General features: G+C 41.0%; 1 protein-coding gene across 3 annotated transcripts in view; it reads right to left on the bottom strand.

Moving 5' to 3' along the window:
* Window positions 1-21,765, bottom strand: part of EIF2B3 (eukaryotic translation initiation factor 2B, subunit 3 gamma, 58kDa) — a 110,529-nt gene that overhangs the window by 23,303 nt on the left and 65,461 nt on the right. For all 3 annotated transcript variants that reach the window (XM_012649055.1, XM_012649053.1, XM_012649054.1), the window contains exons 7-10: window positions 16,999-17,126; window positions 15,493-15,683; window positions 12,159-12,236; window positions 11,460-11,608 (exon numbers count right to left, since the gene is read on the bottom strand). In XM_012649055.1, coding sequence (XP_012504509.1) covers window positions 11,460-11,608; window positions 12,159-12,236; window positions 15,493-15,683; window positions 16,999-17,126 — 546 coding nt within the window. The remainder of the gene's footprint in view (window positions 1-11,459; window positions 11,609-12,158; window positions 12,237-15,492; window positions 15,684-16,998; window positions 17,127-21,765) is intronic.

Genomic DNA, 21,765 nt, shown 5'->3' with positions numbered 1-21,765 from the left:
AGTGAAAAGTCTCATTTCTTTTTCTAAGGTGGTAGTAGGGGTATGCTTCCTACTCAGTAGTTTAAGAGCCTAAGAATGCATGCTCTGGTGCTCTGGAGCTAGGCAAGAGGTAAACATAGTCAGCAGACAAAAAACAGCCAACAGGAACTCAAGCAGCCATAATTAAAGACAACTAAATGTCTATTTTGGAACCTGGGATATTAAGTGGGAACTGTTTCTAGAAGGAAGAGGCTACAATGACTGAGGTCAGATTTCCACAGCAACAGATAGGTTTTCCTTATGTGTAGCAGATCAGATTAAGGTCTTCAAGAATCTCCCACATTGGTTGTCTTATCTAATTAGTTAGTTGATTTTATGTATGTATGTATGTATATTTGTTGGTTAGTTATGACAGGGTATCCCTCTTGGCCCAGGCTGGAGTGCAGTGGTGTGATCACAGTTCCCTGCAGCCTCAAACTGGCATGATCATAGCTCACTGCAGTCTCCAACTCCTGGGTACAAGCTATCCTCCTGCCTCAGCCTACCAAGTAGCTGGAACTATAGGCATGCAACACCATACCCGGTTAATTTTTGTTTTTTGTAGAGACAAGCGTCTCACTATGTTGCCCAGGTTGGTCTCAAACTTCTGACCTCAAGTATCCTCCCATCTTGGCTTCGAAAAGCGCTGGGATTAGTGTCAGCCACTGTGCCTGGTCTTATCCAGTTTATGTGTAACTCTTTTTGAGACACATAATCTATTATTGTAGAGTCTGCAGATATGACAGGGAGGTTGATGGAAAGCTGGCGGCTGTCCTGAGGCTCCTGCTCAGTGCATCTGTAGAAGGCTTTGAGATGAACACCTGACAACAGCTTACTGAGTGTCAAGCTCTTTCCTGACCATTTGTCTCCTCAACTATTTCCCAGTATCACTTCTGTGGTCAGAAATGACCTCCATTAGCAAGGCTGAGGTATTTTGGAGAAAATTCAACCCAACACACCTTTCCCTCATTCAGCAAGAAACTCCAAGATCAAGGATTTTATTGGAAGTGTGACTGCTCATGCAGAAGGGATGGACAGATAGGACTATGTCAAACAAGCCTTCTCTAGGTTGCCAATCCACAGCAAGGACTCTGCCTTTTTTGATTAGTGCAGAAGGAAGGAGGAGAGGTGAGTTCCCATCGCCCAAAAACAGAACTTGCCCCAGTACCAGAACTACAGTTTTTGCATTCTACTTTTAACTATCAGCTTGGCACTAAGGACTCTCCTGTGCTTAAACGTGCCAAGCTGTGTTCTTTAAGAAGCTGCTAAGTGATGGCTGAGACTAATGGAGACCTGGTCCTCATTCCTACTTGGTGTGTTCAAATTTTAAGCAAAGATGCAGGTCTTGAGAAATTACCCTGAAAACTGTAATGCTTCAGCGGAGACGGGCTGTAACAAAAACAAAGAGGTCTACAGTAAGATCACATCCAGGCACACCACCTGAGGAAGCCCTGACTGGGGAAGCAAGAGTGCCTCCCAAATCTTGCTCCTCTTCTGGTGTTAGTTAGGACTTTCTTTGGTTCATTCTAGGGAATACAAGGAACTCACACATACCTAAGGCCTGATACATCACAGTCATTGTACAAAACACTCTATATTCATTTTATAACTTAATCCTCTCAGCAAACTTACATAGACAATGATATTTATTCTAATTTTTACAAAGAAAATTGAGGCTCATGGAGATTAAGCAATGGGCCCAAGCCTGTACAGTGGTTAAGTGACTCTTCATTGTATCATGAGCTCCTGCCTCAGCTGTTGACTATGCAGTATTTGACAAAGAGCCATGAAACTATTCAGTAACTCTGAGGATAGACAGGTTTTCTCCTCTGGAGATTAGTTGGCAGGCTTTATAAATCTACTCATAAGCCTGGAAGAAGAGTATGGAATGGGAGCTACATGTAGCTTTTCTAGGCACGTGATTGAGGTCTGCTTTAGACCAACGAAGCACTTCAGCTAAAAAACGATGGCTCAGTCACCCATATCTCTCCACTGGGGAGCCTCTTAACCTTAGCCCATGGATCCCTGGTCCAAATGTCCCTCTACACAAAGAACCATGCATTATTTTTTATTGATTGATTGACTGACAGGGTCTTGCTCTGTCATCCAAGCTGGAGTGCAGTGGCGTCATCATAGCTCACTGTATTTCGAACTCCTGGGTTCAAGTAATCCTCCTGATTCAGCCTCCCAAGTAGCTGGAACTATAGGTATATACCACCACGCCCTACTAATTTAAAAATTTTTTTTGTAGAGACAGGGTCTTGCTATGTTGCCCAGGCTGGTCTTGAACTTCTGGACTCAAGCAATCCACCTGCCTTGGTCTCCCAAAGTGCTGGGATTACTGATGTGAGCCAACCAACCTGGCCTTTAGGCACCTTTCCTTAGTCACATTTTCTTCCTTCCCCACCAGGGGTAATCATTATTTGACTGTAGTGTTTATTGTTCCTAAGTATTTTTATTATATATATTAAATATACAGTATTGTTTTGCATGTTTTAAAATTTTATATAAATTCTATCACCCTCTATGTATTCTTCTGCAACTTGCTTTACCCCCTTCAACATCACATTTGTAAGATTTATCCAGGTTACTTCATATAATGAGATATAATACTTGAAGAAATATCTTTCTTGTTTCTGGTCACTCTTGCTCTTGAGTCCTCTAAATTAAAATGTACTGGCTCCACTGGGCAGGTCGAAAATTTCTTTTAGTTCTATGTGCCTCCCTTCACTATAAAGTTAGTGGTGAGAAATGTCTCCCTCCTAAGAAATCTATGTCCTTATATTCCCTAAGCAGAGGCTAAAAGAGAGGTTTGTGGGAAATCAAAGCAAAGATGTAACCACCAAGGAATTAAGTTGTAGAATTCGTCATCTAAGAAGATAGGTTTAGTGCAAATGGTTTAAAGGTAGAAATGAACCCAAAGGCCATTAGAAGCCCCTTAAGTCTAGGGGATCTTCCCAAAGTTTCATAATTTGGTGTTTTCAAGAGTATGACTGAAGGATCATAGACAGAATTCTTTTAACAATTATGTTCTTTTTTGCGACTCTAATTACCTCTAATAGGCCTATGTTTAAGAGGATTCATTTTTATACCTTAAATTACCCATTTGTGGGTTTTTTTTTTTTTTTTTTTTGAGACAGCCTTGCTCTGTTGCCCTGGCTAGAGGGTAGTGGGGTCATCATAGCTCACTGCAACCTCAAACTCCTGGGCTCAAGTGATCCTTCTGCCTCAACCTCCCGAGTAGCTGGGACCACAGGCACAGACCACCATGCCCAGCTAATTTTTCTGTTTTTTGTAGAGATGGGGTCTCACTCTTGCTGAGGCTGGTCTAGAACTCTTGACCTCAAGTGATCAGGACCTCCCTGTACCCATTTGTTAATAGCTTATTTTAATAAGTTTCATTTTCTACTTGGCTATATCTTCAAGTAGTTTCCCAGAGGATTCATGGGTGAGGTATGTCTTAAGCCCTGGAATATTTCTGATGTTTTTATATATCAACCATAATTTGACTGGCTATAGAGTTCTTAGGTCACAATTGCTTCCCCTCTAAATTCTTTAAATGTTTCATTGTCTTCTGGACTTAAATGTTGCCATGATAAAGTCTGAAGTTAGCCTGATTTTCTCCCTTCTATGTGCCTTGATAGGTTTTTTTTTTCCCTTTCAGTTCTGCATGCCTTGATAGTTTGCAAAAAGGATGCTTGCCATTTTTTCTTTGGTTCACCTATGTTCCTATTCCTTATGCTGGCTGAATCTTGGTGTTCTCTTTGGATTTGATCTAAATTTCATTATATCTTGCAGATATTCTTTAGTCTATATATGAGTATGTGGCAGTTATCTAATTTTATTATAGATGAAGCTTCCATCTCTGGTTTTGTTTTTTTCATATTGGTGAGCTTCAAGGAGTGAAGCGCTTGCTGTACTATTTTCTCTAGAAGTAGGCAGGGATCTCTTGATAGGTACTCAGACAATTGTAGTAGGGGGATTAAATCAGGGATCTCCATTTTTCATTCAGTAAATGCTTATAAGGTATCTAATATATAAAAAATGCAGTATTAAGGAGTTAGGGGATACAAAGACTAGGAGCAGAATTTCTATACTCAAGGAATTTATAGTCTGGTTGAAAAGAAATATACAGTAAGTGCCACATTGCCAAATGAGCATAAATAAATGTTACAGGCACATGGAGCACAGAGGTAGGGGAAATAATTTCTGGCTAGGACAATTCAAGAAGGCTACATGGAAGAGGTGGAATATGAATTGGACCTTTAGAGATGGGTAGGATTTCTGTAGGTAAAGACCTCTAAAGAGAGGCAATTCAGGCAAAATGAATGTCAGGAATAAAGGAAAGTGGAAAAGTAAGGGACTCAGTGGGCGGGGCAGTCAGTTGAGCGTAGCTGAAGGGCACACTCAGGGTAACAACAAGAAGCAGTAATGTCTCATCTGGCTCTGAAGGCTGCACTTGCTAACTGTAGAAAGCACAGAAAACTTAGGCGGAAACCCTGGCTTTCCAGTTTGCCTGCACGTGAAGGTGCTACTCTAGACTGCTGATTTGGTCATTTGCCTTAGACTAGGGGAAAACGCAGGGGACGCTGTTCAGGACCAGGGGACCAAAGATGCAGAGCACAGGAATGACACTCAAGCCTTGACAATGAAGTTTTCACTAGACTTTGGATTCCTAAGCAGCAGCTATCACATAAAGTAGCAGAAATGAGAAAGATGGGCAGGAGCTTTCTCTGTATCATCTCGCCTACACCTTCTCCAAGGTGGTCCTAATAGCTTCCCTCAATCCCTGAGGACGTGGGGCAAGCATCCAAGCCACTGTCCAGAAAGCTCAGCAGCCCACCACTGCTGGCAGAGATGAGCACACCAAGAATATGAGAAAATGCTTTCTGACCAAATTTATGCTCCTACCCTGCCGCTCAGTCCAGACATAATAGCAGCAAGGTAATCATGTCTCACGTGACTCCTATTTAATTACCTTTGCCAAATTTACCATAAGTAATTAAAACTAAATGATGCCAAAATAATAGGAAAAAGTTCTTATGGGATGCAGGATGTCTGATCTTATCAGCAGGAGATAATTTGCAGGATTGGGTAATCTCTCATGGCCTTCCTAGTCATTAACCCCGTGTGGGCTGCCTATAGCTTTATCTCAACCTTTTTATTTAAATAAAATAGCAGCAGCAGCCATCTGAACCTTTTACTGTTTCCCCAGCCAGAAATCTTACTAGGTCATCCAAGTTTCTTAGGGGGCTGTGGTTTCCTCACCAAGTCTCTTCATGTAAATTAGGACACTAACACTGGACTTTAATGTGGTGCTAGAGAGCTGCTCCTTTGCCCACCCAAAGGAGGGGAGGGAGAGGTTGCTAATTAGAGCAAAGGGGAAAGTTATGCCACTGTCTTCCCTGGAAGGTCTGAGGCAGAATGAGAAAGAACGGAAGGTACAAAGCCTCATGAGTTACTCTGGAACCAGGTGATCAAATGGATGAAGGTAAGTGTAGTTCTGGTTTTCAAGAGAATGGTAATGTCTATCAGTGTTATGTAGGAGTCTGAAATGGGACATGGAGTAGTAGGGGTGCAATTAGAAAAAAGTATGAAATGCTACAATTTATTCATCTGTAAAAATGTAGTACTTTAATTGGATGACAGCTAAGGCCTCATCTCACTCTAACAATCCAGACTCAATGTTGGAGCCAGATCATGAGAAACCGTAAAGTTTCAACTTTCTTCTAAAAGTAAAGGGGAATCTTCAAAAGTTTTTTTAATAGAACAGGGATATGATCAGAGATATTCTTTAGAAAGACAAACTTGGCAACATGCTACCTTTGTGAAGTGAATAAAGTAATAGTAATAATGACAACAATAATAAATAAATAAAAATAGCAACTAACATTCTATGGGCCCAGCATTGTTCTAAGTGCTTTACACTTACTAACTCATTAAGTACTACCAATAAACCTATGAGGTACTTCAGTTTAACCCCATATTATAATGAGAAAATCAGGCACAAAGAGGTAAGACCAATTTTCTAAGTGGGTAATAAATGACAGACCCAGGATTCAGTTTACTGCCTGACTCCAAAGCTCATGTTCTAATACATTAGGAGCAATGGTAGAAGGGTGGATTTGGAAAAGAAAGAAAGATAGAAAAATAATACAGAGAACACCTTGATGATTCAGGAAAGAGATAAAGATTTTACATCTGGGTCTGACCTCTTCTCCTAATCTCTAATCACAAACTGAATACTATACACCTCCACACACCTGGATATCCTGTGGGCACTTCCAACCTTTTGTGCCCTACGTAGAACAGACCTCATCTCCCCACAAATCTGCCCCTCCTTCCTCATTTCATAGAGTGCACCACCCTGTACCCCGTTTCCCTAACTAGAAACCTGGGCTTCGCCTATCAACTGTTCTCCCCCTTACCCTGTAAATCCCTTCCTTGCTCACTCCATGTCAGTCTCCTTAGATTCCTTTTCCTATGTCTACAATTGCTGATGTTCTCCAAGGTTTTGTCTTGGTTTCTTTTCTCTTCATGCCACACACGCTCCCTGGGTGATCTCATCCACTCCCAAGGCTTCTGTGACCACCTTTATGCCAATAACTCCCAAATTTGTACCCTGAGCACAAGCTTCTTTCCTGAGCTCCAGCCCTGCATATCGAAGTCTCCTGCACATCACCATGCACTGAACTTGTCCCAAATGGAACTCATCTTTCCCCACCTCCAACCCTGCAAATGCTGCTCTTTCTGTACTGATTTCTATCTTAGTAAACAGCACACCAGAAGCCAATAAGGCTTATTGCTCAAGCAAGAAATCTGGTAGTTTTCCTTAATTTCTTTTTCACCTCATATATCTAGGCAGTCACCATGTTTTTATAGTTTTTATCACCTTATTATCTCTCCTCTCCATCTCCACTGAGATGAGGCCTAGTTTAGGACCTCTTCTATTTTACCAGGATTATTTCGATATTCTTCCTGTTTCCATGTTTACCCTCTTTAGACCATCCTTCATACCACAGCCCAAGTGATCTTCTTAAAATGTGAATTTAATCATGTTATCACTTTGCTTTAAACTCTTAAATTACCATTAGCTACCAAACTCCTTGGGGAAAAGTCCATGACCTGGCCCTTATCCATCTGTATAGCTTTGTCTCTCCATTCCTCTATGAAGTCTATATTCTAGTCATTATGAATTGTTTAGCATTCTTTCATGTAACAAATACTGATTGAGTTCATGTAGGCCCCCAGGATATAAGAGTGAACCAGAAAGATAAAGTACTTACATTCTGAAACTCATTACTTGTGAGAGACAAGTAAACAAGGTAAGGCTAGATAATGATATTACTATGAAGGAAATAAAGCAGGTTGATGTAATGGCGATTAGTGGAACAGGTTACTTCTGATAGGGCAGTCAGGGAAGCCTCCTCTGAAGAGGTGACATTTGAACTAAGATTAAAATAAGGAGCTGTTTCTGGAGTACGATATGCTCTCTCATACTTCACATTCTTAATGTAACCAGAACATTCCTTTCTCCAGTTCAGGTGGCTCTACTCATTGTTCAAGATTCAGCTCAAGGGTCATTTCTTTAATCAAGTCTTTCCTGATCCTTTCGTCCTTTGTGACCATACAGATTTCTACCATAGCACCTATAACTTCTTATTATATATAGTCTGTAAATTCCTTGAGGGAAGAGATTAAACCTTATGTAGTTTTATTTCTTTCACTGCCCAGCACAGTCTTCAGCATAGAGTGAGTCCTTTAGTGTTTGATAAATCAGTGAAATACCTGAGCTGGGTCTCTGTCAGTGATGTGCTAGAGCTCGCTTATCTCAGCGTGGGAGAGCAGATTATTAGCACCTCTTCTCAACTCAGTGTTCAGTGATATTATTGGCCACAGGGGAAGAATTTATACAACAGAAATTAGCAGATGTTAGAAATCAGGTCACTTATTTTTTCCTTTGGAGAGCTGGTTGTTAACAATTTATCAGCACACCACTGGTAGCAGTGTACTATAAGACTGGCCTTTTTTTTTTTTTTTTTGACAATTAGAGTTAGTAGTTAAAGCAAATAGTTCTGAAGGTTTTATTACAAAAAACAATAGTCCCCTGCTACCCCCTACTCCGTATTTCCTTCTTCCCAAAGGTAACTCTTTGAGTTCTTTTTGCTGAGTATTTCAGTATTTACTTCCATGTCTCTAGGTATTAACATACTTGTGTTACTGTTTCTTGATTTTTCAGTTTTAGGCATTGTCAATTGACTTTCCACAATGAAAGACAAGGATTTAGCTCTCCTCTCCCCCACCTGCCACCTTTCCCTTCCTATTCCTCATCCTTTCAATAGAGTTATAGCATAACTTTGGTCAACGGTGTTTACTTTATTATGACTATATAAATTCTATCTTGTAGCTGAGCCACATAGCAAACTATGATGTCTTTTCATTTCTTATGCAGGTTGAATAGCCCTTATCTGAAATGATTGGGACCAAAAGTATTTGGATTTTGGATTTTTTTTTTATTTTGGAATATTTGCATTATACTTACCAGTTCAGCATTCCTAATCCAAAAATCCAAAATCTGAAATACTCTAATGAGCATTTCCTTTCAGTGTCATGTCAACGCTCAAAAAGTTTCAGATTTTAGAGCATTTTGGATTTTGGATTTTTGGATTAGGGATACTTAACCTGTATAACTTTTTTGTTTTCCCAGAGTTAATAACTGTCTTGTTTTGTTAGATGGTAATCTATGTTATCACCAATTCAATCCCAAACTTTTAGCCAGTTGGCTAAATCTCCTTTCAGTATGTTTGTATGTATCTGTTATTTTATTAGTTTCATCTTCTTGAATAAGTCTTTTCTGGTTCTTTGGTTTTGTTCCACTCTGGGTTAACTGTTCCCTTTATGCCTCATGCAAAGCTGTCATCCTTATCTCCCTTTATTGTCATCCTATGGAATTCTTTTTGCCCTTTTCTGAGTTGAATCTGTTTCTTATCTTTTCCTTTTTGGTTTATTCTTCATTTTGGTGGAATAAATCTTCTAGTAAAGTTTTTGAGATTTTTTTCATGTCTGAAAATGTTTTCATTCTACTGTCACATTTGCTTAACACTTTGCCTGGGCATACAATTCTAGACTGAAGTTAACTTCCTCCAGAATTTTGAAGGCATTGTTCCACTATAGTTTCACTTGTTGGTACTAATAAGTTCAAAGCCATTCTGGTTCCTGATTAGTTGTATATAACCTATTATTTTCTCTTTGGAAATCTGTAGCATGTTTTGTCTTCAATGTTCTGAAATTTCAAAATGATGTGGACTTATTTTTACCCACTGTGTTGGGCACTTAGTGGGCCCTTTCATTCTCTTAACTTGTATTTTTCAGTTCTGGGACATTTTCTTATATTCCTCCTGTTTTTTCAATTCTCTTTTTATGGAACTCCTATTCAGATAATGGACTTCCTGGACTAGTCCTCTAGTCTTATTTTCTTTTCTATGTTCCATTTTTTTATCTTTTTGCTCTACTTTCTGGGAAATTTCAAACTTATTTTCTATTCTTATATTGAATTTTTCCTTTTTGTTATATTTTTAAATTTCCTAGAATTTTTTTTCTTTGAAATGAAAGCTTGTTTAAAAGTATTTTCCTCTCCTTGCAGAGTCCATTTCTTCTAAGTCACTTTTTTCTGTTTGATTGATTTGGTCTCCATCCTTCATCATAGAGGCTTTCTTTAGATCTCTGGCAATCCTTGGTTATCTCTTCAAATTTAGGAGTGGAATCTAAAAAAGCTGACTGGAAGCTCTGAGCACAAAAACGTAATTTGTCATCCGTAAACTTCACTACAGGGTGATCTGACTATGCTGTTAGATAGAAATCTCTGATACAAATAAATTTATGTTTTTCTTCTTGGGCTAGGCAGATTTTTGACAAGGCTCTTCCAAACTCCTAACTGAAGGAATTATGGGAAATTGGGAAAGTGAGCTGGGGGAAGAACAAAGCTTCGCAGCCAATATCTCTATATATACCAACTCCTGATTTTTATTATACTGTCTGTTGTTTTCTACTAGTCGTTCTTCCTAAAGAGTAAAGGCAGCTCCTCTCCCTAAAGTGCTTCCCTAATCTTTTGCTGGCAGCTGTGAGAGATAATTCGGCTTTCACTGGCCTTGTGGTCTTCCCCTATCTTTTTTCTCCTGTCAATTCCTGGACAGAGAAATCAACAGATGTCAAAGCTAGAATAAATCTCAGGCTGATCCAGCCCAGTGGTTTTCAAAATTAGTTTTATGACTCTGTTTCACATTCTACAGGAGGGACAAATGTCCCCTCCCCACTGTATTCAGAGCAACTATGCTTTTATTGGTTCTAAATATTGAGTTGCTACATAAGATTTATCTTTTTTTTTCTCCCTACCTGTCACTTCAGGAAAGATACATGAGATTTAACTTAAGAAACAGTTCCCTTTATAAAAAGCCTGAAAACCATTGATCTGGTGATATCATCCTTTTTCCCACCACCTATGCTTGCATTTTATATATGGAAAAACCTGAGGTCCACACAGAGGAAGAATCTCATTAAACATTATTCAAGTCTCCTCACTCCAAGTCCAGATTGTTCATGAACCAAGATTTTAGAATACTCTAAAGTATCTCCAATTGGGGAAGATTCTCCACAACTTGTAGAGAAGCTCTTCCTCAAAAGCAGTTTATATCTTATATGTCCACTCCTTCTAGGCCTCTGCCTTCTTCAGGGCTGCTCTGGGGTACTGAATAGGGGAAGGCGACCCTTAGGAATTGGTGCAGTGTCATTTCAGCACTGCCAGTGGCTCACTACTATGGTCATCCCCATCACATAGGATACTAAGGCAAGAGAAGGTGGCTTCTCCCACAACCACAATTGTCATAAATATGAGAAGCACACTGGAAATGGTTTGAGAGATCATGTCATTACAGAGGCAAAACTAAGGCCTCATGGCCGGGCGCGGTGGCTCACGCCTGTAATCCTAGCTCTCTGGGAGGCCGAGGCGGGCGGATTGTTTGAGCTCAGGAGTTCGAGACCAGCCTGAGCAAGAGCGAGACCCCGTCTCTACTAAAAATAGAAAGAAATTGATCGGACAACTAAAAATATATAGAAAAAATCAGCCGGGCATGGTGGCACATGCCTGTAGTCCCAGCTACTCGGGAGGCTGAGGCAGAAGGATCGCTTGAGCCCAGGAGTCTGAGGTTGCTGTGAGCGAGGATGACGCCACGGCACTCTAGCCTGGACAACACAGTGAGACTCTGTCTCAAAAAAAAAAAAAAAAGAAAACTAAGGCCTCAAAGGGCCTTGACGCTACTCCTTCTTTCTTCCTTTTCCTTTTCCTCCCCTTCCCAAGGTGAGCTGTTTCCTGGGCTAGACTGGGTCCCAAAGCCTTCTAGGGGTAGCAGGAGCTTTGCCTCGAGTGGGTATAAGGGGAAACATACCCTTCCTCCACGATGACTGAATTCATGAGAAGGCAATTGTTAACAGTCACTCTATCTCTTATGAGACAGGAAGAACCAATGACTGAGTGCTTAATGGATGACTTCTCTCCAACCTGTGTATCTGGCCCGATGAGGCTGTCAACTCCAACCTGCAGAAGGCAAATGTAAAACCTTGTTCATCCATCTCAACTGATTGCAAACTTCCCTCCAAATCCCTTCACCTAGGATCTAATGGGATCTTTCCATAGAGACACTTCAGCAAGAACTATCATCAGTATTTCTTAGGGCCACAGGTCACACAACATCTCTGAGACCAATTCAAACCTATATTGAAGCATGGGCCCTCCCCTGCCAAGAAAACAAATCAAAAAACCAGACACGTATACACATGCTCATGCACTTAAGTGCACAGATATGCACAGAAGTACTCTTGAAGACAGTGCTCAAATCAGGGTAAGAAGAGCAACGATTGAAATTCCTGTGTGTCTGTGTCCCAACACCATAGATGGACCCTTCCTTACTGGGTCTGCACTTGCCCAGGTAGTTTTCTTGAGTGAGATTTTATTATCAGAACCCAGCTGGGATTTTCCTGGGGCTAATAAGGTTTAGGGCTTGAGGGCCTCAATTCAGCTTCTCAAGGACAAGTCTCAATGCCCCCAGAGAATGTCCCATGCCTGTCCTGCCCACACTAGCACTTACCAGGTGTCTGCTGACAATCTGGGCTGATGGATGGATCAGTGATTCTTCTGGACAAAGAACAGGCAGCAATTTGGGCACCTTGAGGAAAAGAGTTTTAGTCACCAAAGACCAGAAAAATGCCCCAAGACGTCTTAGATAGAACTCAATGACCAATCAGAGATGAGGAAAGTTCTCAGCCACAGCTTCCTGTGTAAGGGAAAGCAGGAGGTTGCTGCATTTCCCTTAGGACCAGGATTGTTTACATAGCAGCTTCTAGATGGCCTTATCTTCAGCTGTGAGTGCTCCTCCCTAAAAGTAATGCCACATCCCTTGGCTGAGAGGCAGTGAGACAAATCTTTGAGATACCCATGTAGCACTTCCTGGAAAAGGAGGCCTGATGAGGGCAAGGAACGCCATGAGTCCTGATCGTAGTCACCCTAGGTTCCTCCTCACCCCTGGACCACTGTGGCCACGCATGAAGTGAGGACAGGATCAACATTAGACAAATTCCATAGTAAGGGCAGACCCCCAAGAAGGCATCCATGTTATTCACCAGCCAAAAGAAAACATGATGAGAAGTTCACAATTATTCTCTCTCTAGTATGAGAAAACTGAAAAGGTTAGGGGTATGGGGAAGGGGGCTTTGACTACCAGCCCATTAGGAAGACACAAAGAGCGTACATATCTGTGATTCTCTGGCACAGGCAGAATGCTGGTCAGAGCACTGTGTGTGGTAGCCACACTACCTGAGGGAAGCCTTGCCAGCACTGGCTACACTGGCACGTGAAGGCTAATCCTCAGCTCCTAGCCCTAGGATCGCCTCTATCACACCCCGAATCCTTTCAGGCCTGTTTGCTGCACAGTTCCTGCTGGCAGTTCAGAGGATACTTCTCCAGTCTCATGTTATTTGCTGTTCATGAACCTGCTTCTAGACCAGCCTGATAGACTTGAGTCATGGGTAAATGTGGGACTAGCTGTGATTTCTCTTTAGCTCTCTGGCTTGGGATTCCCTTGGATCTATAACTAATCCAGGTTGAGGCCAGCTTGAGTTCTGGGGCTGTGGCTACACACACCATACAGTGTGGGTCATGAAGATTCTAAAGCCAGGCTTTCTTTGGGGATTCAATCCCAATTTTCTTTTTCTTTTTAATTTCATTTCAAAATATTACGGGAATACAAACACTTTGGTTACATATATTGCCTTTGCACCACCAGAGTAAGAGCTACAAGCATGCCCATCCCTGAGAAAGTGCACACTGCACCCATTAGGTGTGAATTTACCCAACCTCTCCTCCCCTCTCGCACCTGCCCAACACCTGATGAATGTTACTTCCATATGTGCACAAAGTGTTGATCAGTTAGTGCCAATTTAATGGTAAGTACATGTGGTGCTTGTTTTTCCATTCTTGTGTTACTTCCCTTCAAAGAATGGGCTCCACCTCCATCCAGGATAATACAAGAGGTGAGTAGTACTCCATGGTATACATATACCACATTTTATTAATCCATTCATGTATTGATGGGCACTTGGGTTGTTTTCACATCTTTGCAATTGTGAACTGTGCTGCTATAAATATTCGAGTGCAGATGTCCCTATTAGAGAATGTCTTTTTTTCCTTTGGATAAATACCCAGTAGTGGGATTGCTGGATCAAATGGTAGGTCTACTTTTAAGTTCTTTGAGGTATCTCCCTATTACCTTCCACAGAAGTTGTACTTATTAGCAGTCCCACTAGCAGTGTATGAGTGCTCCTCTCTCTCCACATCCATGCCAACATTTGTTGTTTTGGGACTTTTTGATAAAAGCCATTCTTACTGGAGTTAAATGATAGCTCATTGTGGTTTTGATTTGCATTTCCTTGATGATTAGAGATGTTGAGCAATTTTTCATATGTTTCTTGGCCATTAGTGTGTCTTCCTTTGAAAAGTTTCTGTTTAGGCTGGGTGTGGTGGCTCACACCTGTAATCCTAGCACTCTGGGAGGTTGAGGTGGGAGGATCGCTTGAGGTCAGGAGTTTGAGCCCAGCCTCAGCAAGAGCAAGACCCTGTCTCTACTAAAAAAATAGAAAGAAATTAGCAGGGCAGCTAAAAATAGAAAACATTAGCTGGGCATAGCGGTGTGTGCCCGTAGTCCCAGCTACTCGGGAGGCTGAGGCAGAAGGATCGCTTGAGCTTAAGAGTTTGAGGTTGCTATGAGCTAGGCTGACACCATGGCACTCTAGCCTGGGCAACAGAGTAAGACTCTGTCTCAAAAAAGAAAAGTTTCTGTTCATGTCTTTTGCCCACTTTTTAATGGGGTTGTTTGATTTTTTTCTTGTTAATTTTTCCTGAGTTCTATACAGATTCTACTTATTAGCCCTTTATCGGATGTGTAGCATGCAAATTTTCTCCCATTCTATAGGTTGTCTATTCACTCTAGTGATAGTTTCCTTGGCTGTGCAGAAGCTTTTCAATCCCAATTTTCAACAATATCTTTCATATCACTTTACCCCCACTGCCCACCCCAGTCTGCACCTGCAATGACAGTTTTCACAGAGTTCTACCAGGAGCAATGTCAACAGCTGATCTTTTCATTATTTCATCCATGTTGAATGCCACCCCAATGTAGTTCCTCAATTATCTATCTTTTCCTGTTCTCATCTAAACCTGCTACTGCTCTACATTTCCTTTTCCTAGTCTCAACATCCCTCCCTCCTTAACGCTTCCTCCTGTGCTCACTACACAATAAAGAGCTCCCCTCCACCCTCAACATCTTTACTGTCCCCCTCTCCATCCCCTGCCTTCACTGAGATCTGGCTGGTATTTGAGGGTGCTTCTTCCCCTTCAATGGAAACTATTTCTTCTCCATATCTCACAAACTTCAGGGTTAAAAGGAGGGGTTAGCACTAATGCTGTTTCCAGACAGTTCTTTCTCATAGACATTCCTTCCTTGAGGCTTTGCCATCTGGCCACTCTATACTCTGTTCCTTTACCTTCTCAGGGAAACCCCTTCTGTATGCCTATGTTTACCTCATCAAAGTATTAATAATGATTACACCATATTTATCTGCTTGTTTATGAAGTAAGTACTACAGACATCCCCATGCTGAACAGAATAGGAGGAAGCTGCTGAACCCAGAGGCCAGAAGTTAGCCTTTCCTTGGAGCCACAGACGCCCTGCCTCTAAACCAGGCTCTCTGCTTCCCCCTTTGCTGCACCTGGATACCCCAATGGTCTCCCCTGACATGCCAGGTCTTGCTCAACCTTGGGAATGGGAGGGATTCTAATGTGTACCGAAGGAAGAACTAAGACAAGTGGCTCAGTCTGTTTCTAGGGCAGAAGCCCCCATTATCCCTCTTCTAAATTCATCCTCTTACCTGTCTGTTTGCTTCCATGTAGAGTCCTAGTGTGCTTACTCGAGAGCAGAGCCCCTCTTTCATGATGTGGACATAGCAGTTCACCTGTGATCTGGACAAGTCTTCCCACCTGTCTCCTCGACAGGCATTCCAGCAGGTATCAAAGGGAGCCAAGGTCAGTGTATTTTCTTCTTTTATAAAACTGTTAATATCTTCAGAACAAACACCCAAACCAAGCAAGAAAATGAGAGATAACAGAAGAGATACAGACTCAGTCAAGGTTTTTTTTCAAAAATTAAAAAAAAATTTTTAAGAGAGAAGGTCGCACTATGTTGCCTAGGCTGGCCTTGGATTCTCCAATTCAAGTAATTATCCCACCTCAACCTGCCAAGTAGCTGAGACTACAGGTGCATTTGGCGCTCAGTCAAGTTTTAAAAGAAGTTACAGCTCACACTTCTCCCCCTGGAACTCACCAATGAAAACAGGGACCCTGGGAAAATCCCACTAAAACCTGAAAGACTAAGTCAAGTTAAAAGAGGTAATGTGCTTTCCTGCATATTTGAAATATTGTATGATATAAAAATGCTTAATAAGAGGCCCTAAGAGCAAGTTTGGCCAATAATCAAGTACCAATAGGGAAAATAGATGACCCTTGTAAATCATGAAATAACACAATCAAGAGTCCAGGTGTTAGTGATGAGCCATGTTGACTTTGTGTTACTAGTCTCTATTACCTTATCAGGTAGCTGTGCTATGATAGACAGTGCACAGAACTTGGGAGTCGGAGTACCTGTGCTGCAGTTTTTCAAGTCTCACAACAACCCTCTGAGATCTTTTATTTTATCATAAGAAAACTGGGATCACAAGACTAAGTAACCTGACTCAGGTCAGAGTTAATAAGAGGCAAAGTCAGATTTTAAACCTAGTTCTGTCTAATGCCAGCCAAGGCCTACAATTTTAACCATTATGCTATACTGTCTGTTTATTCATTTGATAAATATTTTTTCATAACATCTACTATGAGCCCAGGACTGGGCCAGGGACTAGGGATATGAGAGCAAACAAGACAGATCTCATCTCCAGATCCTGGAATGGAAACAGTCTGATTGGCCTCTGGTTGGACTGTAATTGTACACTCCCCTTCACCTTCCTTCCGTTGACAGAAGAGGCTGAGTTTAATCAGAAATGGGGCTGCCCAGAGCCTAGAGAACAGGGGACCTGAGAAGTGGCAGGCAGAGTTTAAAGATAAAATAGTCTAATGAGGAATATAGCCAAACCAGCTATGAACCAGAGGATGGGGCTGGAGGCATGATCACCCTGTCCCTGAAGAGCGCAGTGACAGGATCTGCCTGAGCAAGCTTATCCAGAGCTCAGGGAGTGGGGCTGGCAAGCCTCGCTTGCCCTGTAGGTTAGACAAGAGTCTCCTGCTTTGAGACAGGCATGTTGGGCTGGGCTAAGCTGCCCAACCACTCTCTCCAGAGGTGCTGCTACCCCTGCCCCTCTTAATGCACCAACCCAAGCACTGACCTAAGGACTTCAGATCCTTTTTCTTCGGATCTTCCTCTTTGTTTTCTTGTCCTTTTTGTGAGGAAGCTGAGGAAAACTGTTTTCTCACTAGATATGGAATAAGTTCACTCCGGATAGAAGTGATTGACCTAAGAAGAAAGAGTGGCCAAATATGAGAAAACTGACTGTCCATAACCTAATGGGATAAAAAACTCTGTGCCTCCAAGGAAAAGCAAAATACCCCTGTCACGCCGCCTTGGGACTGATGGAGATCAAACCTGGCATGGATCTGGCAGTTCTGGAGAAGCAGAGGATCTGAGTTCTCTTTTTCAGCTTCAGGCTGGGGGTGGGAGAGTTGTGTACTGAATCTGAGAATCTCTCCCCCTGATCAAAGCAGAAACTAGTCTTTCATAAAGTCCCATCAATATGATGATGATGTGTGTGTATGTATGTATATATGTATTTTAACACAGTGCCCTGACTTCATTGGCAAAAACCCATGAGAAGGCAGAATGCTTTGCTCTTTTGTTGGTATTATAAACGGTGTCTTAAACTATTATTCTCTTCTTGATGTTGGTTTATAAAAATTTAATTTACTCTGTATTTTGATCTTGTAGCCAATTGCCTTGCTAACCAATCTTATTAGTTCTCTTATCTGTAGATTCTGACAATCATACCAACTATGAAGATAACAATTCTCTTCTTTTCTAATCCCTTTATCTTTTATTTTCATTTATTTTTCATCATCTTGCCATACTGGCTAAGACCTCCAATACAATGTTGAATAGAAGCACTAGTAGCAATCATCCTTATTTGTTCCTGATTTTAAAGGGAATTCTTCTACTCTTTTATCATTTATAATGATGATTGTTGTAGGTTTTTCTGTAGATACCCTTTATTCTTGTTGAGGAAGTTTTCTTTTCTTTCTAACTTGTTAAGACATTTTATCAATGAATGAGTACTGAATTTTATTTTAAAAAATATTTTTTTTTGCATCTATGGAGCTCATCACATTTTTTTCCTTTAATCTATGGTGATGAATTAAATATTTTAAAATTTTCTAATGTTAACAGCTATGTTTGACAATGACGGTGTAGAGAATTTCTGCTCTCTGCTCCCTCATAGTAGTGGAATTATAAGTGATTTTCCTCTTTCTGCAAATTATCAAATTTTACAATTTTAGGCCATTTTTAAGTTTCTTTTTTTCTTTTGCAGCAACTTGCATGGAATTCTTAAGTTTCTTGTCTCTTGTTTTTTCTTAGTTTCTGTGGTACAACTTTCCTGGTTTGATTTAGACTCTCTGCAAATTTAAAATCCATTCTAATGACTAAGTGGTTTCCAAGCAAATTTCATCTTCCTACCTACTTAAAAGAGTGGGCTCCCTTACAATAGTCGTACTTATATACCAATGGTTATTAGAGAATTCCCACAACAAAGTTAATTTCAATTTACTTTCATGTAATCTTATCAGTCTAGGCCAGCACTTACAGAAGATCACATCAAAGATCAATGTGTAGAAGAACTCCCAGAAAGCAAAAAAATGATTGCACTGTCTTTACACCACTCAGATACAAGCAATAAGCAACCTTAGCCAAGAGCTTTGGAGCTCTCCTTCATTTGTCCTTCTTGGGTCCCAAAAGGCATGGTGCTTCCTGGTAGATACTGAGATAGGAAACTGGGTCTAAGTGACCAGGAATCTGTAACAGGGGAAGAAGGGACCTGATCTTTAGTACAGTGAGTATGTTTTTGATTTATACTTAGCAAAGGAAATTAAAGCAGAGGGGTGAGAGACAAGCACATGTTTTTCAGTTTTCTTTCTAACACTGTGACCTTGTTAGAATTTAAGTCACTAATTAACTTATTTAGCATTTACTACATCTATTATATGCCAGTCACTGTGCTAGGCCTTAGAAATATATTTCTTTTTATTCATTTATTTATTTAAGTTCAGGATGTTATGGGGGTACAAACATTTTGGATACATGTTATGACTTTGCCACACCCAAACCATGATTTGGGGTGTGGCTTTCCACCCCTACAATGCTCACCGCCTTCATTAGTTGTGAGTTTACCCACCGCCAACCCCCTAATCCCTGGAGAATATTACTATCATGTGAGCACCACAGTGCTGATCAGTTAGTGCCAATTTGATGGCGAATACATGTGGAGCCTATTCTTCCTCTCTTGTGATACCTCACTTCGGAGGATGGGCTCGAGCTCTATCCAGGAAAATATAAGAGGTGCTAGATTACCGTTGTTTCTTATAACGGAGTAATCCATTGTATATATATATACACCAAATTTTAATAATCCACTCATGAATTGACAGGCGCTTGGGTTGTTTCCACATCCTTGCAATAGTGAATTGTGCTGCCATAAACATTCGGGTGCAGATGTCTTTATTACAGAATGACTTTTGCTCTTTTGGACAGATGCCTAATAGTGCTATTGCTGGATCAAATGGTATTTCTATTTTTAGCTCTTTGAGGTATCTCCAAATTCTTTTCCACAGAGATTGCACTAATTTGCAGTCCCACCACCAGTGTAAGAGTGTTCCTGTCTCTCCACATCCTCGCCAGCATTTACTGTTTTGGGATTTTTTGATAGAGGCCAATCTCATTGGGGTTAGGTGATATCTCACTGTGGTTTTGATTTGCATTTCTCTAATGGTTAGAGATGTTGAGCATTTTTTTTATATGTTTGCTGGCCATTATGCTGTCTTCTTTTGAAAAGTTTCTGTTCATGTCCTTTGCCCATTTATTGATGGGGTTTGATTGATGTTTTCTTGTTGATTTTTTTAAGTTCCAGATAGATTCTTGTTATCAGCCCTTTATCGGATGCGTAAAGAGCAAATATAGAAATATAATATTTCTGATTTCCAGGAATTCATAATCCAGTGGGCAGTAGCCTGGTATGGGTTGAAGAAGAAAGGTGAAGCTGATAGGGTAGGTGAGGGAGCCAAATGATGGAAGCTTTCTGTGGCAGTCTAGGAAGTCTGGACTGAGAAGCCAGTGGTAGTTTTTAAGCAGGAAAGTGACTCAATCAGTTTTATTTCTTAATAAGGTAATTCTAGTAGCAGTGTTAAAGAAGGCCTGGAATAAGGAGACTGAAGAAAGGCAGACCAGTTACAATATTCTGAGAGATGAGATAATGAGGCCTGAGAAAGGGGTTAAAATATGGGCAGCTCTATAAACCTGACTGCTGCCGCACACTTGTCACCACCTCCCCCAGGCCCATTCTAAGAAGCTCTGCATGCTGACACAGGACCACACAGATGGAATATAGGTAGAAGGCAAGACAGAGGCAGAGGCCCAGGAGGGTAAGGAAAATTATGAACCCTGGAGCTACACAGTTCATGGTTTTTGTCATTTTTAAAGGATTAAGTCAAACATATTTGAAAAATTCTGTGTAAGCTGGGAGCTCTTGTATTGAATTTCGATGTGATTTTTCTCCTGATCTTTTGGTGGAGATTTAAAAATTTCCATATGAATACAAAGAATGAAACAACACTTACTCTTAGCTCTTTTTCTCCCCTTTTAATGCTCCAAACCAGTTCGGGTAGCAAATTTTCCTAGGCCCCCTCCATTGGAAAACAAGTCAGTTCCCTTTGAAGAAGTGACAAAGCATGGACAGCTGGGGATTTCAGGGCCATGATATTTACATTATGGACCAAACAGATCTGTCACTGCAAGAGGCAAGCAAATAAGTCTTGGCACATGGCCCCATCAGGCAGAGCTATTCGAAATCAGTGATTTGAAGAGAGTATATGAAGCAGTCCTGCCAGGTCCCCCCCAACTCTGCTGGAGCTCAGCATTAGGTCAATTCCCATAATGCAGCTGGCTTAGCAGCTTAATGGGGGAAACAATTACTCTTCCTGCTTCCTAGTCAAAGTGGTGGCAGCTCAAAACTGTGCCAAGAAATGATACAAGGCTACTGTGAACCACTGTGAACATCCTGACCTTGGGCCTGAGGGCCACCAGCTGGATACAGTGCCCTGGCCCTGGCCAATCTTACTTTCCATCTTCCCTCTTATACACAGCCTTCCCAGAAACACCTGCCTTATCTCATGAAATTATAAAATCCTCTCAAAAAATCACAAAGGATAACACACTTCACCACTACCTGTAAACAAACAATCTTATCAAGTTAAAAAGTCAAAATAATTGCTACAAAGCACAAAAAATATTAAAAAAAATTTTTTGACTTTATTTGGAGATAAAGAATATTCTCAATAAAGAAATAGATATAGGCTGGGCATGGTGGCTCATGCCTATAATACTAGCATTTGGGAGGCCGAGGTGGGAGGATTGCTTGAGGCCAGGAGTTCAAGATTGGCCTGAGCAAGAATGAGACCCCATCTCTATGAAAAAATAGAAAAATTAGCCAGGGATGGTGGCATGTGCCTGTAGCCCTAGCTTCTCAGTAGGCTGAGGCAGGAGGATCACCTGAGCCCAGGAGTTTGAGGTTGCAGTGAGCTATGATGATGTCACTGCACTCTAGCTGGGGCTGTGACGGAGTGAGACCTTGTCTCAAAAAATAAATAAATAAATAAAGAGGAAAAAAGAAATAGACATAAATATAAAATATTTTCAAAGAAATAAAATTAAAATAGGAAGAACTTCTTCCTCCACTCCTCACATATAATCAATCACCAAAGGAAATTGCATTTCTCTCCCAATTAAATTAGCTGATTTAAAGTAATACTCATTACTAATAAAGGTGCTTGGGATTATAGTTGTGAGCCACCTTGCCTGGCCCATCATGGGTTACCATAAGTTTAACAAAAAT

Source organism: Propithecus coquereli, unplaced genomic scaffold (assembly GCF_000956105.1).
Source record: "Propithecus coquereli isolate 6110/MARCELLA unplaced genomic scaffold, Pcoq_1.0 Scaffold299, whole genome shotgun sequence".
NCBI classification, from domain to species: Eukaryota; Metazoa; Chordata; class Mammalia; order Primates; family Indriidae; genus Propithecus; species Propithecus coquereli.
This window is presented reverse-complemented; position numbering and strand designations above follow the sequence as displayed.